A 24,898-nucleotide genomic window follows, 5' to 3' on the forward strand; every position below is an offset into this window, starting at 1 on the left:
TCTCTTGTACCCATTTAGCTACTGTCACTCCCTGTCATCTCTTGTACCCATTTAGCTACTGTCACTCCCTGTCATCTCTTGTACCCATTTAGCTACTGTCACTCCCTGTCATCTCTTGTCCGCTGACACTCCCTGCCATCTCTTGTCCGCTGACACTCCCTGCCATGTCTTGTACCCATTTAGCTACTGTCATTCTATCACATCTCTTGTCCACTGTCATGCCCTGCTATCTCTAATCCGCTGTCATTCCCTGCCATCTCTTGTCCACTGACACTCCCTGCCATCTCTTGTCCACTGACACTCCCTGCCATCACTTGTACCTATTTAGCTACTGTCATTCCCTCCCATCTCTTGTCTGCTGTCATTCCCTGCCATCTCTTGTCTGCTGTCATTCCCTGCCATCTCTTGTCCGCTGTCATTTACTGTCATCTCCTGTCCCTAAAATTCCTTGCCCTCTTTTGTCCGCTGTTATTCCCTGCCACCTCTAGTCCGCTGTCATTCCCTCCCAACCTAACGGAGTTTGGCGCTACAACGTAATAATCTTAATTTCTGAAGGAGCTTCTAAAAGTGTACCAGTCGACAAAGTTACAGGACTTCTCATTTATATAAACATACCTTTTGTTTACCCCTATATACCATTTACACTATGTTTTTATTGTCTTACACTACAGGGAGTTAAAAGTTCAACTCTCCATAACTCACACTTCTTTCCCCTTCCAAACCTTACGTGTCAAAGAAAGATTTGCGCAGCCCTGAGTAAATTTATGTTAACCCAGCAATCGGAGATCTCTCCCCCCCCCCCTCTCCCGCACAGTCCTAGACCCCCCCCTCCCCCACTTTCCGGTTGCCAGGAAGTCTGACGAGGCCGGGCACTATAATATCAACGGTAACTGGTATTTGTGTGTCAAGCGATCAATTTATAACTAGTCAACTTCCCGATTGACCATTTCCATTGTTGTCTGAGCAATCTAGAATAGTGTAACGATTTATTCTGACTCCCTTTTTTGTGAACACCCACCCTTTTACTTTTTTATTCATCCGCCAAGGTCTGCATTTTTCCTTCTCTAGCTCAGCCCTCACTAAAGATGAGGTGACAAATTAATCTGTTATATGGCTGTAAATAGTAAAATGTATGAAAAGGCAATGAGTAGGTCATTTATTTATTTTTGCAGAGAAAGACGAATGTAAAACTGTATCGACTGCCGGCTTCTTTGAGTGCAATAACCCACGGCTAATCACGTCTAGACGTTCATCTTAATAGATGATTAAAGTTTTTACAAAACTTGTATTAGCTCTATCTGTTTGGTAAAAAGATTAAACACGGTATTTCTCCCAAACCCATTCTCGGATCAAGTTGAAACTTTTCACAATTATTTTTTGCGGTAGACAAGACATGAATACAAAAAATTAGTCAAATAATTACTGTTTATCAATTATTTTATCTGATACCAACAAGGGAGCTATTTCTTTAGTTTTCGCAGTTATGGTTAAATAATATCCAGTTTTGTACACTTCTGTAATTGTACACGGTATTTCTGTTGAAAATTAAAAAAAATATATTATTGTACCTAAATAAATTATAAATTATGGCTTTTATATAGCGCTACTTTCATGCTTATGGCATGCTCAGAGCGCTACGCTCCAATCTCATTTGTGGACCAGTGGTGTGTGTGTGTGTTTGGGGTTATCTGGGTACACGAGTCGGGTGTGGAACCTCAAGACCCCTTCATAGATAGCCAAGCAAAGCTTAGTCCAAGGGCACTTAGCCTCTTGACCACGCTTCCCTAACAAAGAATGAAACAATTAGAAAATTAACTAATTTGTGAATTAATTATTGATAATGATTTTTTATTTGAATTTTTTTATTTAAATTGAGAGCTTTTGTTATTGGTCTTATCATTTTGTCACGTTTCACTTGTAAAAAAAAAGTGTAGAAACAGCTGTTTTGTACCAGTTGTCTCCACATTTTTCAAGAATTTTAAAATAATAAGCAGAGGTTTTGATTGCATTCTAAGTTTTTAATCAGAGAATTTCCCTCCTTGGTAAAAAAAAAAAAACTAAAAAAAAAATGTTAGCGTTAGTTTTTTGGTGAATCCGTTGTACAGGCTAAAGGAAGTAATGAGACGCTATAGTTTCTATTAGTTATAGAATAATTGTGTGCACAGTTTAGCCTCGCAGAATCAACATTTCCACGCTCTTCCTTTTGTAAACACTGAGTTTCAATGAAGCGTCCTTGACATTACTCAGTCTATCGTGAACATCTCCAATGGCAACGTCATCTCATGTTTTTTTTTTAATGAAGCGTATAATATATTCAATAAATCTTAACCTGTTTTTATGTTTGTTTTAATTTTTTAAATGTGAACTTTTCTAAAATAGCTTCATATTATTACAGCAAAAAAAAAATTGTATTTCGAAGTCGCTAGTTGCTGGTCGTTTTAGGTTAATCACTTTTCAATTGTTAATGATTTAATACTTGTAAATTATGATAACTTACAAATAAAAACATATTAAAAAAAAAAAAAAAAGCCAAAAAAAGAGGCACATAAAGCCCAAAAAAGAGGCAAAGAAAAGAGGCCCAAGGCCCAAGGATTCCTATGATGATAAAGCTAAAACTGAATAGCGCAAATTCTGAGGTTTCCTTTCAAAAAAGAGAAAAAAAAAAAAAAAAAAGAAGTCTCTATAGGACATAATGTAACAAGGGCATCTGTTTCTATAGCCCAGCAATCTATAGGACATAATGTAACAAGGGCATCTGTTTCTATAGCCCAGCAATCTATAGGACATAATGTAACAAGGACATCCGTTTCTATAGCCCAGCAATCTATAGGACATAATGTAACAAGGGCATCTGTTTCTATAGCCCAGCAATCTATAGGACATAATGTAACAAGGACATCCGTTTCTATAGCCCAGCAATCTATAGGACATAATGTAACAAGGGCATCTGTTTCTATAGCCCAGCAATCTATAGGACATAATGTAACAAGGGCATCTGTTTCTATAGCCCAGCAATCTATAGGACATAATGTAACAAGGGCATCTGTTTCTATAGCCCAGCAATCTATAGGACATAGGATGAAAAGATCATGTTTCTATGGTCCACCGTTAACTAAGGTGTCATGTGGCTAGTACAACGACCAACCACTTTAACGTTTAACTCAGGGGTGGGCAAAGTACGCCACGCGGGCCACATGCGGCCCGCCAGAGGCCGTATGTGGTCCGCGGACTCCAACAGAAATCAGGCGTGCCCACACATTATACTTATAGAGATTAAAATATTTTTAAAATAAACAGTTTTAAATATCAATATAAATTATTGAGACCTCTGACTCGTATCACTTATGATGAAGATCACTCTCATTGGCAATATTTTGAAACATTCAAAGACATAAACTCAAACCAGTATTTATTCAATGCTATGAAGAACTGTGTATAAGAGCTGGGTTGGCTTGGAAAAGATAGCGATTGTAGCAACTGTTGTAATTCCTCTATTGGCAGTGTACACAATGAAATGTAAATGTTTAATACATTATACACGTGAAGCAAAAGAAATTATACACAATTAGCTAGAGTATTTATCTAAGCTGCATATGTATATATTCGGCCCCAATTCCCAAAATTTCTTTAATGCGGCCCTCGGCAGAAAAAGGTTGCCCACCCCTGCTCTAACTAATGTCAGGTACCCATTACAGCTGGGTGAGCTCAAAGGCGCCTTAAGATTCCTAAATAAAAATCCCAGTCTTTACCAGGATTCGATTCCGGAACCATCCGGTTCTGAAGTGACTCAGCCACAGCGCCTCTTCAAAGGGAGGTAATTAAGTATAATTTTTAGCCTAGACTACTATATGCACAAGTATAAATTTAAAAAAGTATCTTTCGTTTCGGCTTTTGTTTATTTCACTTTTCTGATTTGTCTTCTGACGTCAAGGCCTTAGAAGCTACCTTGACAACATCTGAGGCCTAGAACTTGGAGCGATGACTGTTCACATTGTGGCAGCAACGCCAGAACCAAAGTCTAAAGAACAAAAGAGTTCTTGAGATCACACCAGACGTATTCGACCGAAATAAACAAACCAAGGCATGCAAGCATTACGATCACAGCTTGCATATAAACATATCCACGCGGAAGTGCTTCACCTGCCTTCCCAGCGTTCTTACAAATGTTTCTGGTGAAGTGAATGTGACAGTGTAAAAGTGAAACTACCTTTTTAATTCAAACGTAATGCAACAATGTTGAAATTGCAAGAAGCATCTACAAATAATGTGACACAAACAGGTCTTACTACTATTGTCGCCTGTGATGTTTGATTATTCATAAAATCATAGACCTGATATACAACATTTAATTGTTATAGACCTGATATAAAACATATGCTTTTTGTGGTCAATACTCAACAATGATATTCAAAAAAAAAAAAAAAAAAAAAAAACACAAAAGAGGCAAAGAAAAGAGGCCTAAGGCCCAAGGATTCCTATGATGATAAAGCTAAAACTGAATAGCGCAAATTCTGAGGTTTCCTTAAAAAAAAAAAAGCAAATTGCGAACAATTTGAAAGCTTTCGACACACTAAGGCAGGGGTCGGCAACCTTTTTCAGTCGGAAGAGCCAAAAATTACGATTAAAAAAATTTCGAAGTTTTTAAAGAGCCACAACATTTTTTTTCTGCCAACAATAAAAAGTACTCTCATAAATGAAGTTTTTTATTTTAAAAACTAATCTATTTATTCATAAAAAAATCTTTATTTATTCAAATATAAATAGCGTTTTCACAACAAATTAAATAATGTATATATATATATATATATATATATATATATATATATGTGTATGTGTGTGTGCGTGCGTGCGTGTGTGTGTGTGTGTGTGTGTAATTATTGAATAATTACTTATTATGTTATTAAATAAATTAAAACTGTCATTAGAGAGCTTTCACAGACTGACGACAGTGACGAGGCGTGTCACGAGGATGGGGTGCGGTAAAAAGCGAGTACAAAAGGCTGAAAGATAGAATCGGTGTCTAATGCTCGTTAATAGATTTAGAAAGTTTTTTAAATTTCCGAAAAATTAATAATATTTGCGTATGGAACTAAAGAGCCGCAGCTTCACATCCAAAGAGCCGCATGTGGCTCGCGAGCCGCAGGTTGCCGATTCCGGCACTAAGGTACAGTGCACTCTGGGCAACAAACAAAAAGTGCAATGTAAATCAAAACATAATATAAGTAATTTAGTATAAATAATTCAGAACCGCTAAGAGCAGGCCACTGGTGCGGTTTTCTTTCTACAACAACATTAGAGACTTGCTCAAAACCAAAGTTGCAGTGAGACCAGACTGTATACTTTCACCAACTATCTTCAACATCCTCCTTCCTCTGTAATCACTGGAAGAGGAAGAATGACTAACTAGCGCTTTGCGGACGACAAGGGCGGTCAGGCAGCGATACAAAAAGAGCTTGGTGACTTGATGACCCGCATAAGCAAATAAGCATATACAGGGACATCTCTCAGTAAGTTCCCTTGTTCGATGCCCAAACAAAGTAATAAAATTAATTATAAATAATTAATTACATAATTGTAAAAATGTTTAGATTCATTCATATTTTGTTAGGTATTATAAATTAGCGTGTAAAGTTTCAACTTGATCAATGAATGGGTGAGGGAGAAATAACGTGTGCAAATATTGTACCAGACAGAGTGAGTTGATTTAAGCTTTGTGAAAAAGAGGAAAAGAGGCCAGACTTAAACAAGACTGGAGGAGATTGGTCCTCAGCAAAGCTGAGGATGCAGGAAGAACAGGGGAGCAGATGAAAAAAGATGCTCAGAACCGAGCTCGGCGGAGATCTGTGGTTTAGGCTTCATGCTCCTTTAGGGGTACATGGAGGATTATGGAAGTATTTAGAGATCTCATGTCCAGTGGTGTAGCTAGAGTTGGAGGAGAAGGGGGAGAATTTGAAAATCTCCCCGGGCACCTACTTGAGGGGGGTCCCCAAATGAGTGTTTTTTTACATTAAAAATTAAGTATTACGAAAAATGCAGGGGCCCCCAATGAGGTCAAGCCACCCTGAGCCCCCAAACGATGGAAAATTCCTAGCTACGCCGCTGCTCATGTCTAGGTTTTTAAACAAGAAAATCGAAAGTATTATAATTTAGATAAAAAGCGCTACAAAATAATAATACAAAACCAATCAATGCTTTAAAACAAGTCAAGAAAAAACAAATAACATTGTTACCTCTGTGTTTTATAGTTATACATTAACAAGAGTTGAGCCATACTATTATGACATACAAAAATTTACAGAAATTTTTATTTTATTTTATTTTTTTATATGGCAATGAGGCTGTAGATAGGAGGGTCAAGACAATCAAAGATTAAGTCAGTTCATTGGGCAGTTTAAACTGCCTCTTAGCAGGTCTATAATGTTTCTGCTCAGGTCAATCTTCTGCTTAATTCAGCAGAACGTGAAATGTATTATCCTGTAATGGCCAATTACATTTTGGGCATGAAAGCTGATGTCTTAAAATATTGTGTGTGTTTTTTTAAAGGGACATTATTATTCTGTTCAATTTTCTTTCAAGGTTTGTCGTCCTTGTCTAAGAAACACAAATCAAATGTTAACACAAAGATTTCTCTAGCCAGTATTTGATAAAAACAACAACTTTAAAAGATTGTAATATGTCGGTCCGTCAGTTAGTTAGCGTCTTATTTAAATACAATATCAACGGGCCAGTGGACGACATGCTCTGACAAGGCTAAAGACAATTCACAATCTGTTAGTTCAAAGACAATTCACTATCTGTTAGTTCAAAGATAATTCACAATCTGTTAGTTCAAAGACAATTCACAATCTGTTAGTTCAAAGACAATTCACTATCTGTTAGTTCAAAGACAAATCACAATTTGTTAGTTCAAAGATAATTCACAATCTGTTAGTTCAAAGACAATTCACTATCTGTTAGTTCAAAGATAATTCACTATCTGTTAGTTCAAAGATAATTCACAATATGTTAGTTCAAAGACAATTCACAATCTGTTAGTTCAAAGACAATTCACAATCTGTTAGTTTAAAGATAATTCACAATCTGTTCATCCAGATTTGTCAACCATATTGTAAGATTGGCTTTGTGCAAATTGAAACCCTGTGACTAATAAAACTAATACCTCTGTTAGTTCAAAGATAATTCACAATCTGTTAGTTCAAAGATAATTCACAATCTGTTTGTTCAGATTTGTCAACCATATTGTAAGATTGGCTTTGTGCAATTGAAACCCTGTGACACACGAAGTGCTTTGTTTATATGCCAAACTTCAATTTAAACTTTAAAAAGAGCTTAAAAAGTTACATCGCCCTCTGAGATTGCTGGTCCAATGGCTTCTAATGCTGTCTCGGTTTTTTTTTTGTGTGTTTCTCTCCGACTAGCAAAACATTTGCATTCTATTTGCTTCAGTAGCAAGAAATATCGAGTTTCTAAAAAACTAACGTGAGACTGAGAAGCCTGGGCAGACTAACATCACTAGTCGGATAAAAAAAAAGCAGTCATTATTTTGTCTGTCTCCTGGCGTCTATTATTTGGACGTTTGGCGCAGCATTATTCATGTTTAGTAAGAACTTCAAGAAGATCTAGTTGCTATTTCCAAGACCTTATAGTTTGATCGTTTGGCTCTGCTGTCTTAGAAGTTGTGATTTATCGTTTACTTTGTGATTTCGAGAGTTATCGTTTATCGTTTAGTGGACTATTTTAGTGATTTAAAAATATTTTGTTTAGTTTCGCTATTTTGAGAGTTTTATCTTTTAGTTTTGCTATTTTTAGATTTCTGAATGCAGGAAAACTTTAGTCGCCTGGACTTCGACCCGGACTTCATAGGAGTTCCCCAGCGTTTTTTTAGACATTCTTGATGGATAAGGGGTTTCAAGTGGGAGAGGGGGGAGGGGGGCGTCAATAGTAAAAGTTGGAGAAACTTCGTGCGCTTTTTTTTTTCAAAAATAATAGTCTTACCTGATTTACTTTGTGATGTCCACAGTAATAAATCATATCATTTACTCTGTACTAGAATACATATAGGTAAAGTCACTCAGATAGAAACATGAACCATACAGAGGCCTTATTTTACTTACTTAAGTCTTGACTCAATACAGATCCGTAATATAATAAAATACTCGTAAACAAACTAGATAGAATTACAAAGATCAGTTTTACTAATGTACGCTTGAATTAAATGGACCTCTTTAACAAATCTTAAACAAATGACAATTAGACACGTGGTCCTCTATCTCTTCTATACAAATTACGTAATACACACAGGCTGTCACGTGACAGTTTTTTTCCATTGTTTTATCAATATTATCACGTGGCTAAATGTTATTTGTTTATAATTGCTGACTAAGCTTTATATGGCATAAAGCTTGTCTCCCTTGAAAGGTAGGCAGATGAAGTAACGAATTTCTTAATTCAAATATGGTTTTTCATATTTAATATGTCGTACACAAATATTAATAATTGATTTAATTTTTTTTCTTAAAAACAAAATTCTTCTAATGGAGAAAGTATTAGCTAAACCAAAGGCATAGTGTAAATGTGATTTAAATTTTAATCAGTGCCTGATATAATATGCGAGCTAGCTGACAGACTTTCCTTCATGAGTCTTGTACGAGTTAGGGCTTTAAAAAAAAATCGCGCTGTCATGTATTTTTATTTTCACTTGTCACAGACCTGACCTGATACATTTTGCAAAAAAAAAAAAAAAAAAAAAAAAAAAAAAAAAAAAAAAAAGTCTTTTGGCTCCCCCACCACTTCTCCCCCCATTTGGCTACTAGTACGTGCAATCCGTGCCATCTAGACTCTTGTCTGTGTCAGACTGCTGTAAGAGTTGGCATGTCTATTATGACAGTGTGGAAGTTAAAAGAAATAAAGAATTCACTCACCCTTAGGGAGAAACAAAAAGATGCGAGGTGGTGGGGATGTTAGTTTATTGACTTATGTCACGTCAAATGAAAATAAAACTGTTTAATTAGGCAGCCTGCTGGATGGCGTCAGGGAAAGATTGGTTTTTAGATTGGCAGCGAGATTGTTTTTTTTTTTCTCTTTGCGTACTTTGCGGTAAATACAAAAAAAAAATCAAATGTTCAATCAGATATTTTAAGTTTTTCAACAAACAGTAACTAGATTGTAATTTTTTATATTATTATTTTTTTTTATATTGTTATTTTTTTATTATTATTTTTGCTTAAAATGCTTTATATTTTGTGAAACCTTTTTACATATTTGAGATAGTCCTTCCTATTCGAAGCCAATTCGAAGCCCAAGCCTCCCGCAGAACGGGGGGGGGGTGGTGGTGGTGGTGGGCAGGGTTCGTACTCGAATAATTTAGAACATTGATCCACAGTTAAGAGCGCAAACTGCACGACCAAGTAATTAATGTTTTAAAAAGTAAGTGACAAACACGATAGGTAATAAACACAACACACAGTTAAACACACACACACAGACTGAAAGAGAGAAAACGATAGCAAGACAGAGATAGAGAGAGAGAGAGAGAGAGTGAGAGAGAGAGAGAGAGAGAGAGAGAGAACGGATAAAGGTTAAATGTGTATCATCACAAAATCTCGATATGAGAATGAGAAATTGACTTTTTTTTTAAACGGCCCCCAAAAGGGGGAAAAGACGCTATTAGTTTTGTGCGGTCTGTCTGTCCGTCTCTTTATTTTTTAAAAGAGAAAAAATCTATTTAATATGTATATAAGTTGGACATAATTTAAAACAACAATTAGTAAGTAGTTTTTCATATTATCGCGTGAACTGCAGTGGTACCTTACTACCAAATGAAACTTAACTGGAGGAAATATTTTTTTTAAGGAAATTTTTTTTTTCTTCAGACTTTGAATAAGAGATTGACGCTTTATCAAAACAATTATATCGGCTAGATAATCATTATATGACATCAGTTAGGCCATGTTCACATCGAACTTCTTTCTCCATTCTTCTCTGTCATTTGCCTTCGATAGAATTTCATTCTGGTATTCTTTCTGAAAATAGTGTAACCTGTCTTTTTTACCTGCTTGGGCGGACCACTTCGGGGGGCCGATTTTGAGTTAGTGTTTCCACACAAACTGTTTTTGTTACTTTGTTTATTTATAACCTAAATAGCAATAAAAATAAGTTTCTGCTACTTAGAATATTAGAATGTCGACTCTAGTGTTGTAAAATGACGACCTAAAAAATTATTATTACTGTTAGGCGCCTCAGCGCTGTATGTGGTGCAGATACGTCTGAACAGTCAACAATATAAAGTCAACAATATAAAGGTACTCGACGCTAATGAACGATATCAAAAATTCATTCTGTCTGTCTGGTAAAAAGTTTGCACACCTCATTTCTCCCTTACTCATTCTCGGATCAAGTTGACACTTTGCACAATTATTCATTGACATAGACAAGACATACATGAATAAAAATACAATAAATATCCGATTAGTCAATACATTTCTTGTAATTAGTTATTTTATTTGATCAAAAAAAAACGGACATTAATCCTTAAGTATTTACAGATAGGACTAAATATGTAGGGTGCAGAGAACAAAAGCAGGCCCTCTTCATAGCGTTTATTGATTTGACCAAGTCTTTTGACCTTGTTAGCAGAAGCGGTCTGTTTGCAGTGCTAGAGAGAATTGGCTGTCTTAATATGTTAAGGAATCTAGTGTCAGCTTTTCACGAAAATATGCAGGGCACTGTACAGTTTGAAAGTTCCTCCTCCAGGTCATTCTCCATCAAGAGCGGTGTAAAACAAGGATGTGTACTGGCTCCAACACTATTTGGCATCTTTTTTTCAGTCGCACTAACCAGCGCTTCTAAATCCATGGAGGATGGAATATATATCCACAGTAGATCCGATGGAAGGCTCTTTAACCTGGCACGTCTTAAAGCCAAAACAAAAAGGCGTCGTATCATGATAATGGAGCTGCTGTTCGCCGATGACGCGTCACTCATATTTCATTCACAAGAAGGTCTACAGAAGCTAGTGAATGCTCTGGCAGCTGCTTGTCAAGATTTTATCCTTACAATAAGTCTCTCCAAGACCGAAATCCTGGCACAAGATGTCTCAGAAATACCTGTGATACATATTGGGAACCACACGCTTACGGTGGTGCAGGAATTTACCAACTTGGAATCAACAATTGCCAGTAACCTAGATTTAGACATCGAGCTGACAAAAAGAAGAGGTAAAGCTACCACAGCATTGACAAAACTCTCCAAGCGCGTCTGGGAAAAAGCCAAATAGACCACAGCAACCAAAATCCTAGTCTACAATGCCTGTGTTGTGAGCACTCTCCTTTATGGCAGTGAAAGTTGGTCAACATTCATGTACCAAGAGCACAGATTTAATAGTTTCCACTTGCGCTGCCTGAGACTCGTAATGCGCATCTCTTGGAGGGACCATGTCTCCAATCAGGAAGTTTTGAGATTGGCCATTATGCACAGCTTGTATGCTCTCCTGACACAAGACTACACTGACTCGGACAATGTCACCCACATGCCAGATGGTAGAATTCCGAAAGATATCTTGTATGCTGAGCTTGTGGAAGGAGTCAGACCCAAGGGCCGCCCAAGACTAGCATATAGAGATGTCTGCAAGCGAGACATGAGAGCCACAGATATAAACGAAAGTATTTGGGAAGAAATATCCAAAGACCGGAGTGCATGGAAACAGACTGTGCGTGCTGGGACACCCCTCGCCGAAGCGGCCTGAATCAAGAGGAAAAAAAAAAGAAAGCTGCTCTGTCCGCTAGCCATGAATTAGTTGCATATACATTAACGAATTCTGGCAAAGTCTGTCGCTCTAGAATTGGTTAGATTAGCCACACCAGATTCTGCCTCGTCCAAGACAAAACCGAAACTAGTGACTCATCTGGGCGTATCCATTGCTTTCCGAGACAAAAAAAAGAGTCATATATATATAATATTTGAATACATTACTTCTCCCACACCCATTCTCGAATCAAATAGACAACTTTAAACATACTATAACATTTCCTCTCCCCTAAAACCAAGATAACTGCCTGCATGGCTGGCTCATGGCTGTCATATAGGAAAATGTGTTAAGTTTCACAGTGACTTCAACTTGAAACCATTGGATTGCGTTCCGTATGTTTATACCCACAGCTAAACTGAAGAGAGCGCGATCAGACGGAAGTAACATGAATAATATAAATAACACCTCTAAAAAAGAAGAGGGTGTGACAGAGACACTCTAAAGGGGAGAATACTATTTGTATTTTAATTAGTTGACAGTGCCCTGCATATTTTAATTAGCTTGCTGACTTATTTTGTGTCAGATTTCTTTTAGATATATACGCGGTTTACAATACGTGTTTTTTATTGGATCAGCTTTAGAATTGCTATGTTAATATAGGATCTTCGCTCTTTGAAAAGAAGATGAAATACTGATGTTGTTTAGACCACTCCATCATGCTCCTATATCTGTGACAATGACTTTATAATTGATGAACTCCAGCGGGTGTTTTACAATGAACAGTGTAAATGACCATGACCTATATACAACTTCTCAATAACCTTGACAGCTTAACAGCATTATATGGTCTGGACGTGGATGCGTTAGCCTGTTTGTCTTGTGTGTTATTGTAAGCGAAAGTATAATCTGAATAAACCACATTAAAAGAAAAATGGCGCAGGGCTTAATGACTGAGTGATGTACAGGAACATTTTTTTGCGTTGATTAGCCCACTTTGTGGTACATAAAAACTGTTACAATAGGAATTTGAGCTTGTCGGCTGGTAATCGCACCAACAAAAACTTTAATGTTTCCTGGAACCTTTGGGCTTCGAGCTCGTTTCAAAAGAATCCCAATGTCAAGGACTTCGTTTGTGTGCGTACATGTGTCTACAACAGAGAACAATTGACAACCTAATGATGGTCAAGTTTGGACAGTTTCTGACCAATGTTAACCTTAATTATTGTATAAACCGGGAACTTGCGTTTTAGTCTTATGAGTTTTCGACAATGTATTCTCTTTTGCTGAATAAAAAAAAAGGTTGAATGCTATTTTTTTTTTAATTTTTACAAAAACAAATAATCATAGTGCAGTGTCTAGATAACCAGGTAAAACTCGTTTTCATGTTGTATTCTAGTCTTAAGAACATGACATGTATCTTTGTCTCTGTGACTGCATAATACAAGAGGCAGGCTCACATCACACATAGCCAAAGAGAGAATGTGTATGTATGTGTATATGGGAGACAGAGAGATGTAAAGAAAAGAATGCCTATTTCCAAAGCACCAAGCTTCCTTGCAACACCGCAAGTGATGCATCAGACACCGAGCTCTTAAGGTCAATCTGATGATGGCCACTATCGACACGTCTGCTGCAAATCGGGTCGGTGGATCGGAAAAGTAGGAAACAGGTTAACGTGACATTCTTTTCCAGACTGTTGCCTGGAACTCAAAGGGCAAATTGCACAACATCAGGAAAGCCGAGTTTTTACAGAAATATCTTACAAAATGTCGTCTTTTCAAAGCGATATATTTAACAAGTTAAAGAAATTAAAAAGTTTTTCTAAAAGTCAATTTCATTTATGAAGCGGTCACTATTTTTTTGCAAAACTGATTGTTTTGCTTATAATAACTAGTTAATTAATGAAAAATTTAGATGAATATCCGTGGGATTGTTGCATGCCATACAACAGCGTTTCCCAAAGTATGTTCCGCGGGGCCCTAGTGTTCCGCAAGGCCTGAATAGATGTTGTTTGGTGCTTCCGATGTATCTAATGCAAATAAACCAAATGGAGGTAACACTCAATGTAATACGTCATCCAATAACACTGGCGAAAAGCCGAACAGTCAATGGAAGTTAGTCGACTCTGATACTGAATGTCTAGCAAGTTTCATAGCAATAAAGGGAATCGTCGGCTGTCAGTTAACTCTATATGTCCATAAAATTCTACCTATCTCTACATATCCATAAAATTCTACCAATCTCTACATATCCATACAATTCTACCTATCTCTATATATCCATACAATTCTACCTATCTCTATATATCCATACAATTCTACCTATCTCTACATATCCACACAATTCTACCTATCTCTACATATCCATACAATTCTACCTATCTCTACATATCCATACAATTCTACCTATCTCTATATATCCATACAATTCTACCTATCTCTACATATCCATAAAATTCTACCTATCTCTACATATCCATACAATTCTACCTATCTCTACATATCCATACAATTCTACCTATCTCTACATATCCACACAATTCTACTTATCTCTACATATCCATACAATTCTACCTATCTCTACATATCCATACAATTTTACCTATCTCTAAGGCGTCTTGGAAGTAGTCTGTTTACCTCAACTTCTGTTTCGTTCTGTCTCTATAACCTAGTCTTGTTTTTACTAATCACGTCATTGTCTCCTAGTCAAAACTCCCCCTATTTCCGAAACAAGTAATTAATTTCTAATCGTGCCATAACAGTGTTTAACGGACTACCGGAATAACTAACCATTAGGCAACCACATGAATTAACCTCTCTAAAAAAATAAGCAAAGTGTTCCTCTAAATACTTAGAAGTGACGAAGTATGCCGTTAAAGTAATAGTTAGGGAACCACTGCCATACAACGTAGTTAGTGTATTCTCAAGAACCACTGCCATACAACATTGTAAGTGTATTCTCAAGAACCACTGCCACACAACATTGTAAGTGTATTCTCAAGAACCACTGCCATTCAACATTGTTAGTGTATTCTCAAGAACCACTGCCACACAACATTGTAAGTGTATTCTCAAGAACCACTGCCACACAACATTGTAAGTGTATTCTCAAGAACCACTGCCATACAACATTGTTAGTGTATTCTCAAGAACCACTGCCACACAACATTGTAAGTGTATTCTCAAGAACCACTGCCATTCAACATTGTTAGTGTATTCTCAAGAACCACTGCCACACAACATTGTAAGTGTATTCTCAAGAACCACTGCCATTCAACATTGTAAGTGTATTCTCAAGAACCACTGCCACACAACATTGTAAGTGTATTCTCAAGAACCACTGCCATACAACATTGTTAGTGTATTCTCAAGAACCACTGCCACACAACATTGTAAGTGTATTCTCAAGAACCACTGCCATACAACATTGCTAGTGTATTCTCAAGAACCACTGCCATACAACATTGTTAGTGTATTCTCAAGAACCACTGCCACACAACATTGTAAGTGTATTCTCAAGAACCACTGCCACACAACATTGTAAGTGTATTCTCAAGAACCACTGCCATTCAACATTGTTAGTGTATTCTCAAGAACCACTGCCACACAACATTGTAAGTGTATTCTCAAGAACCACTGCCACACAACATTGTAAGTGTATTCTCAAGAACCACTGCCATACAACATTGTTAGAGTATTCTCAAGAACCACTGCCACACAACATTGTAAGTGTATTCTCAAGAACCACTGCCATTCAACATTGTTAGTGTATTCTCAAGAACCACTGCCATTCAACATTGTTAGTGTATTCTCAAGAACCACTGCCACACAACATTGTAAGTGTATTCTGAAGAACCACTGCCATTCAACATTGTTAGTGTATTCTCAAGAACCACTGCCATTCAACATTGTTAGTGTATTCTCAAGAACCACTGCCATACAACATTGTTAGTGTATTCTCAAGAACCACTGCCATACAACATAGTTAGTGTCTTCTCAAGAACCACTGCCATACAACATTGTAAGTGTATTCTCAAGAACCACTGCCATAGAACATTGTTAGTGTATTCTCAAGAACCACTGCCATACAACATAGTGTATTCTCCAGTGTTATTCAGACCGTTTGCTTTGTATAGGCAAGTGATTCTACTTATGTAAATATTACCTTTTAAAAAAGACTTTTGTTCCTTTTCAAATACAGAAAGAGCATATAATGTGACTGTCCTCTTTTAATGTTAGCGAAAAGGCCTTGGCTATGTTTTATCACGCTCACATCGGCAATATTTTAAATTTTAATATCACTGCTTTGTATGGTAATCTGAGCATTAAAAATAAAAATAAATTCAGAGACTCCAAAATGCTGCTGGTAAAGTCATTGGCAACAATCGAACTTTGGGCAGCTGCTTGAGACAAACCTTTTTTAAAAAGCTAAAAAGATTATAGAAATAAAAAAATCACCCCTTGGATCAGGATTTTATAATTTTACCATCACAAAAGAGATACAAGACACCGATAGCAAAAACAAACAAACACAAACACTCTTTTGTTCCTCTGACAATCAAATCATCAAATAGGAACAATCTGATATAAACTTTTCACATGTAAATTATGAGTGAGTCTGGTGTGAATGTACATTTTGTTTTTTATAATTATAATGTATTGTTTGGTGTAATGCGCAAATTGTAAGACACATTTCCTTACGACAAAAAAGATTATTATTATTATTAACACCTTTACCCATAAAATATTAGAAGTGCATGTAATAAAAAAAGACTTGTATTTTAAAAAATCGAGAATCGCTTACATCAACCAGGATCCAACCCATGGTTACCGCCTTACATCTTGCCGCATACCGTCGACTTTATATTACCCTGACATCTCCCGGTAGATGGTTGGAGTAATGTTAAGATTTACATCATACGTTATAGTAGAAAGGCCAACAACAAGCTTCTTAGTTTTATGTATAGAAGCTACGTTACAGCTTCTCATTGTTATAGGCTTACTGAATCATCAAAACTAAGTCACATTTGTGCTCCAACAAAATTGCTACTTACTTCCAGAGAAAACGTCCGGCACATAGGATGGACATTCAATGGACTCTGTCCTTCCAACGGAAGTGTCTGACCAACAAGCGAAGCCATCCCACGTTCTGGGACAGACGGTTTTCCCGTGATCCTGAAAATGAAAAGAGAACGCTATCAGACTACGTGAACACGAGTGGGATAGAGGAGTTAAGTCGACTGCTCTTATCTTATCTTATATAATACAGACGTTACTTCAAAAAAAGAAGATGATTACGTCCTACGCGTTATGCATTTAGTCATGCATATTAACCAATGACTTAAATTCTGCCAAGTCATTGGCTTTCCTGGCTAGCTCAGGCAACCCATTCCATGCTCTAATAGCACTAGGGAAGAAGGAGTGTTTGTACAAATTTGTCCTAGCATATATGTTCAATACTTAATAGAAGTCCATCTTCAAGTACGAGAACAATATCCATCAAAAGCTGAAATCTCTGATAACATTTAATAAGATGACAAGAAAATACATGAGTGTAATGCTATCCCATTCTAAAAATAAAACATAACATTATAATATAATGCAACATAAAAAAAAAGAAGATTTTAAATTATATATAGCTTCTATTTAGCTTCTGGTTGTTATACGCTTAGGAAGCTTGGAGTGTATCGACATTATTTTAGTGCTATCTATCTATCTATCATCTATTTATCTGAGGGCCCTAAAGCATCAAGGAAATATTTTAAGAATCCAACGGTCCACAGGTCCAGTTTTGAGACTTGAAATGTACAAAACTAATTCTAAAGTAATGTGTTATTTGAAGAATACAACTATAATTGTTAATATTTTGTAAATGTGATTATTTTACCTTTAGATGTTCCACATTATCTACGCTTACTTGTTTGTGTCTGTCTGTCTCTACTCTTCCTTCTTTTTCCTTTTGTATTTCTCTCTCTCTCTGTTCATGTCTCCCATTTTCTCTATCCTTGTTTCCCCCTTTCTGTCTCTATCTCCCCCCTCTCGCTCTGTCTCCCTCTCCCTCCTCTCTCTCTTTTTCGATCGTTTTCTCTCGATCCCTTTCTTTCTCTCTCTCACACGGCAAGCGGAACTGAACAAGTTTTCAGAATTTATATAGATATAATTTTTTTCCCTATCTGCAACTGTCTGCACATTAGAAACTTTTAAAGCCGTTTCTCCGGTACATTAAACAAAGACGCAATGCTATTTCATTGTTTGGATAAGACGAGCTGTTCACGAGGACGTGTACTCTGGTCATCTCTAGCTTCAAAACTTACTGTATCCAGTGGCGTGGCTAGCGGGTGCGAGGGGTGCGGGCCACCCCGGTTAAACCCATCTGTTTGACACCAAAGCGAATATAATTTTTTTTTCTCCAAAGAATGCAAAAGTCTAGTTTTAATAAAAAATATTTTTAAAATGATACAATCAGGGAAATTTTTGGAAGTGACGCATATTTTATATAGTTGTGTACCGATAAATAACTGCAGGTCATTGGCTGCTTTTATTTATTTAAAAAAAAAAGAAAAACAAACTATCTTAATTTATCGATAACGTTTTGTTTTTTTTTTAGATTGAGGAAGATTGGTAAAATGAGCCCACTGAACTCGGTTGCACTAACCAGTCACACCTCTGACTCCAACGATGAACATTGCATGTTTCATTAGGAAAAAGTAGACGGTGGTGCTCGCACCACGCGATCAAGTCATCAAATGTCGATAAATGGAAGGATTAATTAAAAACTTGGGTTGATATAATTTTTTTTTTCTAGATCTACTTTTTTTTCAGTCATGACTTTGTTCCGCTGTCAATGCAAGTGTGCTCGGTTTAAGAATGTACAAATTTATGCAGGTTGTTTTCTTTTTTAAATAAATGTAATAATAACTTACAACTACTAAGCTCACAGAATTTGACAGTGTATGTGTTGCTCCCCAAGTTTCGTTGATAAATTATCAACATTTTTACACAGTAGACTACTTTATTTTAGTTGAAAGAAATAATTGATGGTGCTAGTAGTCTGAACCAATCTTTAACTCTTTATCTCAGTAATTATTTTTCCATGTTCTGACAGAATTGTTTATTTTCCACACTTGTACATTCTACCCTGTTATGATTAAACCTCAATAACATTTTTGTTTGTAATCAGAAAACGTTACTTTTGGTCTAGAATTATAGGAGAATGTCTGCTCTTATATAACACAAATTAAATTTTATAAAAACAGAAATTAAATTAATTTAATGTGGTCAAAACAACGATGTTATCGTAAATTAGGAAAGATTAAATCTTTTAACTTTTTAAATGTCGCTTTCTTTGTTCTGTGATGTGCAACAAAAACTTACTTTGGTGCTATTATATGTGCAAATACAAACTTTTTTTCTTAGCCATTTTAACTTGAACCAGATTCTGGACTCAATCAAATAACTCCTATAGAGCCACTACTCTACTGCCAACTAACTCTTTTCTAGGAAGGTTGCCAGGTCGTGTGGCAGAAACAGATGATATATAGAACGCAAAGTCTGAAAGAGAAACTTTAATACTTTTTTGCCATCCAGTTCCTATACTGTCATTCCTAACCACACTGGAACAATTCGATCAAGTAGACACGGAAACAACATTAGTAGTTCAGCTTTGTCACAATACACACAATACCAACACTGGTCATTATTGACCAGAGCAATTACTAGCACAGTTATAAAACAATCTACAATTAGTTAGTAAAACTAATTCCTAATTTCCTACTCAATAATTGTCAGTCTTTACTGCAGTTTTTATAACACCTTATGTGGGTACATTGCAGCTTAGTGTAGTGATATTACAATTTAATGCAATGACATTACAACCTACTGTAGTGAAATAGCAAACTCCCAAACCCTTGAAAAGATTATTGAGCTCTCAATGGCATAGAGCAAAGCAGCAGTTGGCCTCTGCAAGAGACAGCTGGAGAAATCTAACCAAGGTCGCGGGGCCACACATTCGAAACCCAAAAGTTTTTTTCCGAAGAAAGGCGCATATGACGATAAGAGAGCTTACAATGATCCACTGTGGACAAAGATTTTGTCTGTGTGATGTGTGACAAAATAATCAGGTCGCATATCTGCGTGATCAAGATAAATACTTGTCTCATCATTCAACTTGGAAATCGAAAACAATGTTTTATCTAACAACTAAGTGAAGTCATAAAAAAAAAAGTTTTATATATTGATCTAACAACTTGATTTGCAATAACATCTTACGATATTGAAATGACATCTTGATGTGTTGAGACATCTATATAGCTGTATTTCTAGGCCAATAAATAAATTCTTTAGTTGTGTTTTGACATCTCATTCTCTTTGGCCAATCTCCATGGAACATCAGACTCGTGAATCTGTCTTAAGAATACATCATGTCTCAAGTAGAAAACAACTGTAGTAAGACTCTTGGTGATTTACAGTTTCTGTTTCTCTCTGTGCCTGTACTTACACCGTAGTTGGGAAGCCTCACACTTCGCCCCAAGGTTTTTAATGACCTCACAATGGCTTCATATTTTATACCCCTATCCAGAAGTGAGTTGCCAAATATACGAAGTAGTCACGCCAAGCCAAAGAAAAGGCCAAGGCCATTTCTGCATTGTGGTACGATCAAATGAAGTGTTTCTTATAGATGAGATTACAAATAGATTTATAACAGAACTTAGTATAATGAATGAGATATAGTGTGTATGTGTGTAGGGGTATTAGTATGTGTGTGTTGTGTGTGTGTGTGTGTGTGTGTGTTTCAGAAGTAAAAACATTAAGAACAGGAGAATGGATGATATTGGAGCTGATGAGATGGGGTGGGGTAGAGGTGAAGGTTACGAGTAAAAAAAATTCATATGTAAAAAAATAAAATGAAATGGGATTTGTTAGTGGAGTGTGTTCGTGTCTGTATAGCTGAAGATTTCTGATTGCTATCACGAGTAGGCCTACGACTGTCACAGATGTGTGCCTACAACCGATGTGACCAATGATAGATGAAAGATGGAGACATGAGATACAACGGCATATTTTTAGTGTAGTCTTGAATTGAGTTAATTATTAGTTAATAATTCATTAATTAGCTGATTGTTAGTTAAACTGCTAGATATTTTGTTTCTCTACATATGTCATTGAAGTTAAAAGCTGTATATATATATATTCGATAACAAGTGAAATATATTTTTAAAATCTTAAAAAAAAAAAGCTTATCTGAGTGGAAGAACTCCGCACTAACAACTATATCTCTCAATAATGTAGAAGTTATTTCCTTTTTTAAAATATCAAATGAAATTATTAATTAAAAATAATTAATTTACAAATCGGTTACTTTTAAAAAAAAAAATGTATTCATGTTTTGTTAGACAACTGATGTGTAAAGTTTCAACTTACTCCGAGAATGGAAATGGCATAAGGAACGTGTACAATTATATAAGGGGAACAAACCCTGACACGCTTAGCCATATCTGTGAATATTGAAGGATCTATTTCTCTTGCTGGTATCAAACAAATTAATTGATTCACTTACTTTTTTTTATTGATTCATGTATTGTCTATACCAATAAATAGTTGTGTAAAGTTTCAACTTAATCCAAGAATGGAACTGTGAGAAAGCAAGGTATTACACTTCTAACCAGATAAAGTAAGTAAGTTTTGTACAAAATATATTAATTTTTGTTTCAAAATAAGTTTGTTCAATAGTTAGTTTATACGCCTTGAAAATATTTTTTTTTAGAGTAGCTGTTTGAACTTACAGCCCCGATGACCGAGCCATTTCAAGGTAGAGATAACTTGTTGATGTCCAAGGGCTGAGCCGAAGTCTCCTAAGTTTGAAAAAGAACCTGTTTGGACGCCAAACAGTAAAAAAAAAAAAAACCTGTGAGAACACAGTTCTGTTTGAGAGAGACCCGAGTCAATGCCTATGTAAAGCATTGCTGTTTCCAATGCCTTTGGTCCCGGACGCATGCTTGGCTGCACATGGCCGAAGGCCGAGGGTACCGGGAGCCTCCGCCATTTTCCTTCGTTGTACCAAGCTAACTGTGCGGAACCCGCCATTTATGTAACGGTCCCTTTGAGGAACAGCGCACGGATGTGGGACGTGTTTGTGGGGACTTTTTTACAACCCCGCCCGTGCAAGTGGTTGACTCTCGTCTACCCGTGGGCATCCCCACGGGAGTTATGTTTCGCCATTCATTTAGCCTAGCTACCCCCTCAAGTAGCCGTTTCCACCCAGGTGCCACGATGAGGCAGAACAGCGTACCCGGGGGCAGAGATAACTAAACATCTTTAAAGGACAACACTTCTTCGTTAGTCATTCTCTGACTATGACTGTGCACTCACAGCTTTTCTTTTATCTTGACACAAAAAATTTTTTAAAAATAAAATATTGAAGCAAAGAAGAAGACGAAAGCTTGCTATTATCTTCTTATACTATAAAACTGAAAGTAAGGCGTATGTATGTATGTAAAGTCCGCATAGAAATCAAAACCGTTTGACCAATCTTGATGAAACTTGGCATAAATGTTCCTTGGGTGCTAACAGAAACAGTGACATGTGTATCGTAGCCCTAAAACAAACTTAAGATCCTCAAAAAAAAAAAATAATTGCCCAACTCTATGAAAGTATTACTATTTTATGGATCTAGGCAATGTTTACATTATCATTAGACAAGATTGAATGGATCTAGATCTGGAACTAATTTTTAAAAATACACTTTGCATAGATAGTTTTTTACTTTGACTCATGAAAGTAAAAATATAGTCTTTTGATTTCATTATTTAATAAAATTAACCTTCTAATTTGTGTTTCAAAAGCATTTTAACATTAATTTGTTCATTATATCTGCGAATTTAGACGTCTGTATGTTTGTTTGTGACGTACTTGATAATTCCATTTATTTAACAAATCGGGTAAACCCGTTTTAATTGTACTTTATATTTCTTTCATCTCGCGCTACTTTCCTTTTTAATAGATATGAATTTATCGGCTTAACGGGTAAACCCATTTTCGCTAAACTACATTTATTTTCTTGGCGAAAGAGAAAAACTTAAAAGGAATATTAGCTTAGTTTAACATAGATATAAATCCAATCCACTAGATTAGTAATACACAGATTAAGGCCCGCAGGCCGCGGGTAATGTCCGGCTAGTATGCTATAAACCAAAGTGATGTACTATTTGATTGCTGTTGGCATTTTGACGTTTCGCTACTAAATAACGACCTGGAATAAAATATTTTAATTTTCACTAGCACTTACTTTGGTCGTAGCAATGTCTTTTCCTTTCAAAAGGGAAGCTCTTCGTCCTGACCGCTAACACAGTTAAAACGAAAAAAAAAGTGAAACTAATCAACAACCCCCCCCCCACACACACACACACACCACACACACCACACACACACACGTGTCGGACACGTCAACTCTTCCCAAAATTCCTCAGCTACTGTCATTACCCTTCTAGGTCGCTCTGGTGAGTACTAAAAACTCATCTCACAAATGACTTCTATTTTACGCCTGACTGAGTATTAACACTGTATGATGAACATGGGCCGAGAGACCCCTTCAATACGTCTTGGCCTGTCATGTTTTCTACTTGAGAAATATTTTACCAGAAAGTACCTTTTTCCTAAACCGCTGGCCTGGATTCATTCCCTGAGTATTTCGCAACTCGTTTTTATAAGGTTCGAACAAATGATATTTTTTAGTGTCCAATTCGTACACTTTTACATGTGCCATTAGATCATTTAGCCATTTGCCTGAATCAGCCCGGAAAACAAATAATTGAAAGAGCTAAAGTCTCTTATTAAAACTCATAAGAATTCGCAAACAAAGTAATTATCTTTTCCTTTTGATTCATGCATAATTTATACGATTATCATCAAGAACAATTGATAACAAATGAAGCAAAGGTCAAATCTTGACAAATCTTAACAGATGGTTTGTTTGTAAAATGTTTTATATGTTTCGGATGTTCCTTCAGAGTTGAAGATAATTTACTTCCTAGTCCAAACCTCCTGCAAGACGACGGGGGATGGGAGCGGGAAGGGTTTGAACCCGGGACCATCGATGAATCTGAACGACAGTCCAGCGTGCAAACCGCACGACCAATGATAACAATGATTTCCAACCTTATTTGGCTGGCGGGACCTTTTAATTTCTGATACTCGTGTTGCGGGCCACATTTAAAAAAAAAATATACACAGTAAACTATTTTTATTAGAAACCCGTGAATCTAGTATTTAAATAAATTAATCTAAAGTTTATCCTAATCCAACTTTTAAGTATCCGACTGCATATATGAGACGCCAAGTCGGGACACTGATTCTGGAACTCTAGATGTTCGACCAAGTGAAACTAACGTTACGTAATCAATCACTAAAAAGTTTTGTGCTCACAAATAAGTGCTAAGTAGATGGATAAGCAGAACTAGAGATAAAGTAGAACCGCCTGAGTTGTAGAAGGGATCATTGCCAGTGCGGTCAGCGGGTGAGAAATAGTGTAGGTTGTCTGGTCAGGAAGAAGTCTTGTAAGAAAACTGTGGAAAGGGTCATTCCTGTTTGTGGAAGACATTCCTGTTAGTTTATGTAGACTATCGTTATTGAGACAAAGAGAAGGTACTGTTAGGGGCAAGCTAGTGAACCCTGTAGATACTTAAAGACATAGGCGGCAACAGTGAAACTTGAATGTTAGTGGAAGGCTGCGGCGGTGATAGTGAACACTGCTGGTCAGAGCTAAATGAACTCATAGCTAAAATAAACATTTTAAGTTTGTGAAATCATTCCTCATGTTGTCAACACAATAAATAAATACCACTTAATTCCTTCGTTGAGTGTTATTTTAAATGAGTGAATTGTTTAGGGACAAGAAAAGTTAGAAGACAATGACTTATAATCTTTAAATGTGTCACGTCTGTCAAATAGATGGTTTGACTACTACATCTGACATATATGTTCTTATGGTCCAACAGTTACGCTGGGCAGGGCACGTATCCCGTATGGGGGACGAACGTATGCCAAAGGCAGTCTAATTTGGTAAGCAAAAAGGTGGTCGGCGTAACAGAGGTGCCCCACGGAAAAACAAGCTTAGGCGCAAACTTGCCTTAGCTGACATAGAAGAGAGCACCTGGCA

The 24,898-nt window shown here is 36.6% G+C and overlaps 1 protein-coding gene across 3 annotated transcripts in view; it reads right to left on the reverse strand.

Annotated features, from left to right (window-relative positions):
* Positions 1-24,898, reverse strand: part of LOC106050354 (calcitonin gene-related peptide type 1 receptor-like) — a 187,402-nt gene that overhangs the window by 65,264 nt on the left and 97,240 nt on the right. For all 3 annotated transcript variants that reach the window (XM_056018242.1, XM_056018243.1, XM_056018244.1), the window contains one exon: positions 16,800-16,920. In XM_056018242.1, coding sequence (XP_055874217.1) covers positions 16,800-16,920 — 121 coding nt within the window. The remainder of the gene's footprint in view (positions 1-16,799; positions 16,921-24,898) is intronic.

Source organism: Biomphalaria glabrata, chromosome 1, assembly GCF_947242115.1.
Source record: "Biomphalaria glabrata chromosome 1, xgBioGlab47.1, whole genome shotgun sequence".
Lineage (NCBI taxonomy): Eukaryota > Metazoa > Mollusca > Gastropoda > Planorbidae > Biomphalaria > Biomphalaria glabrata.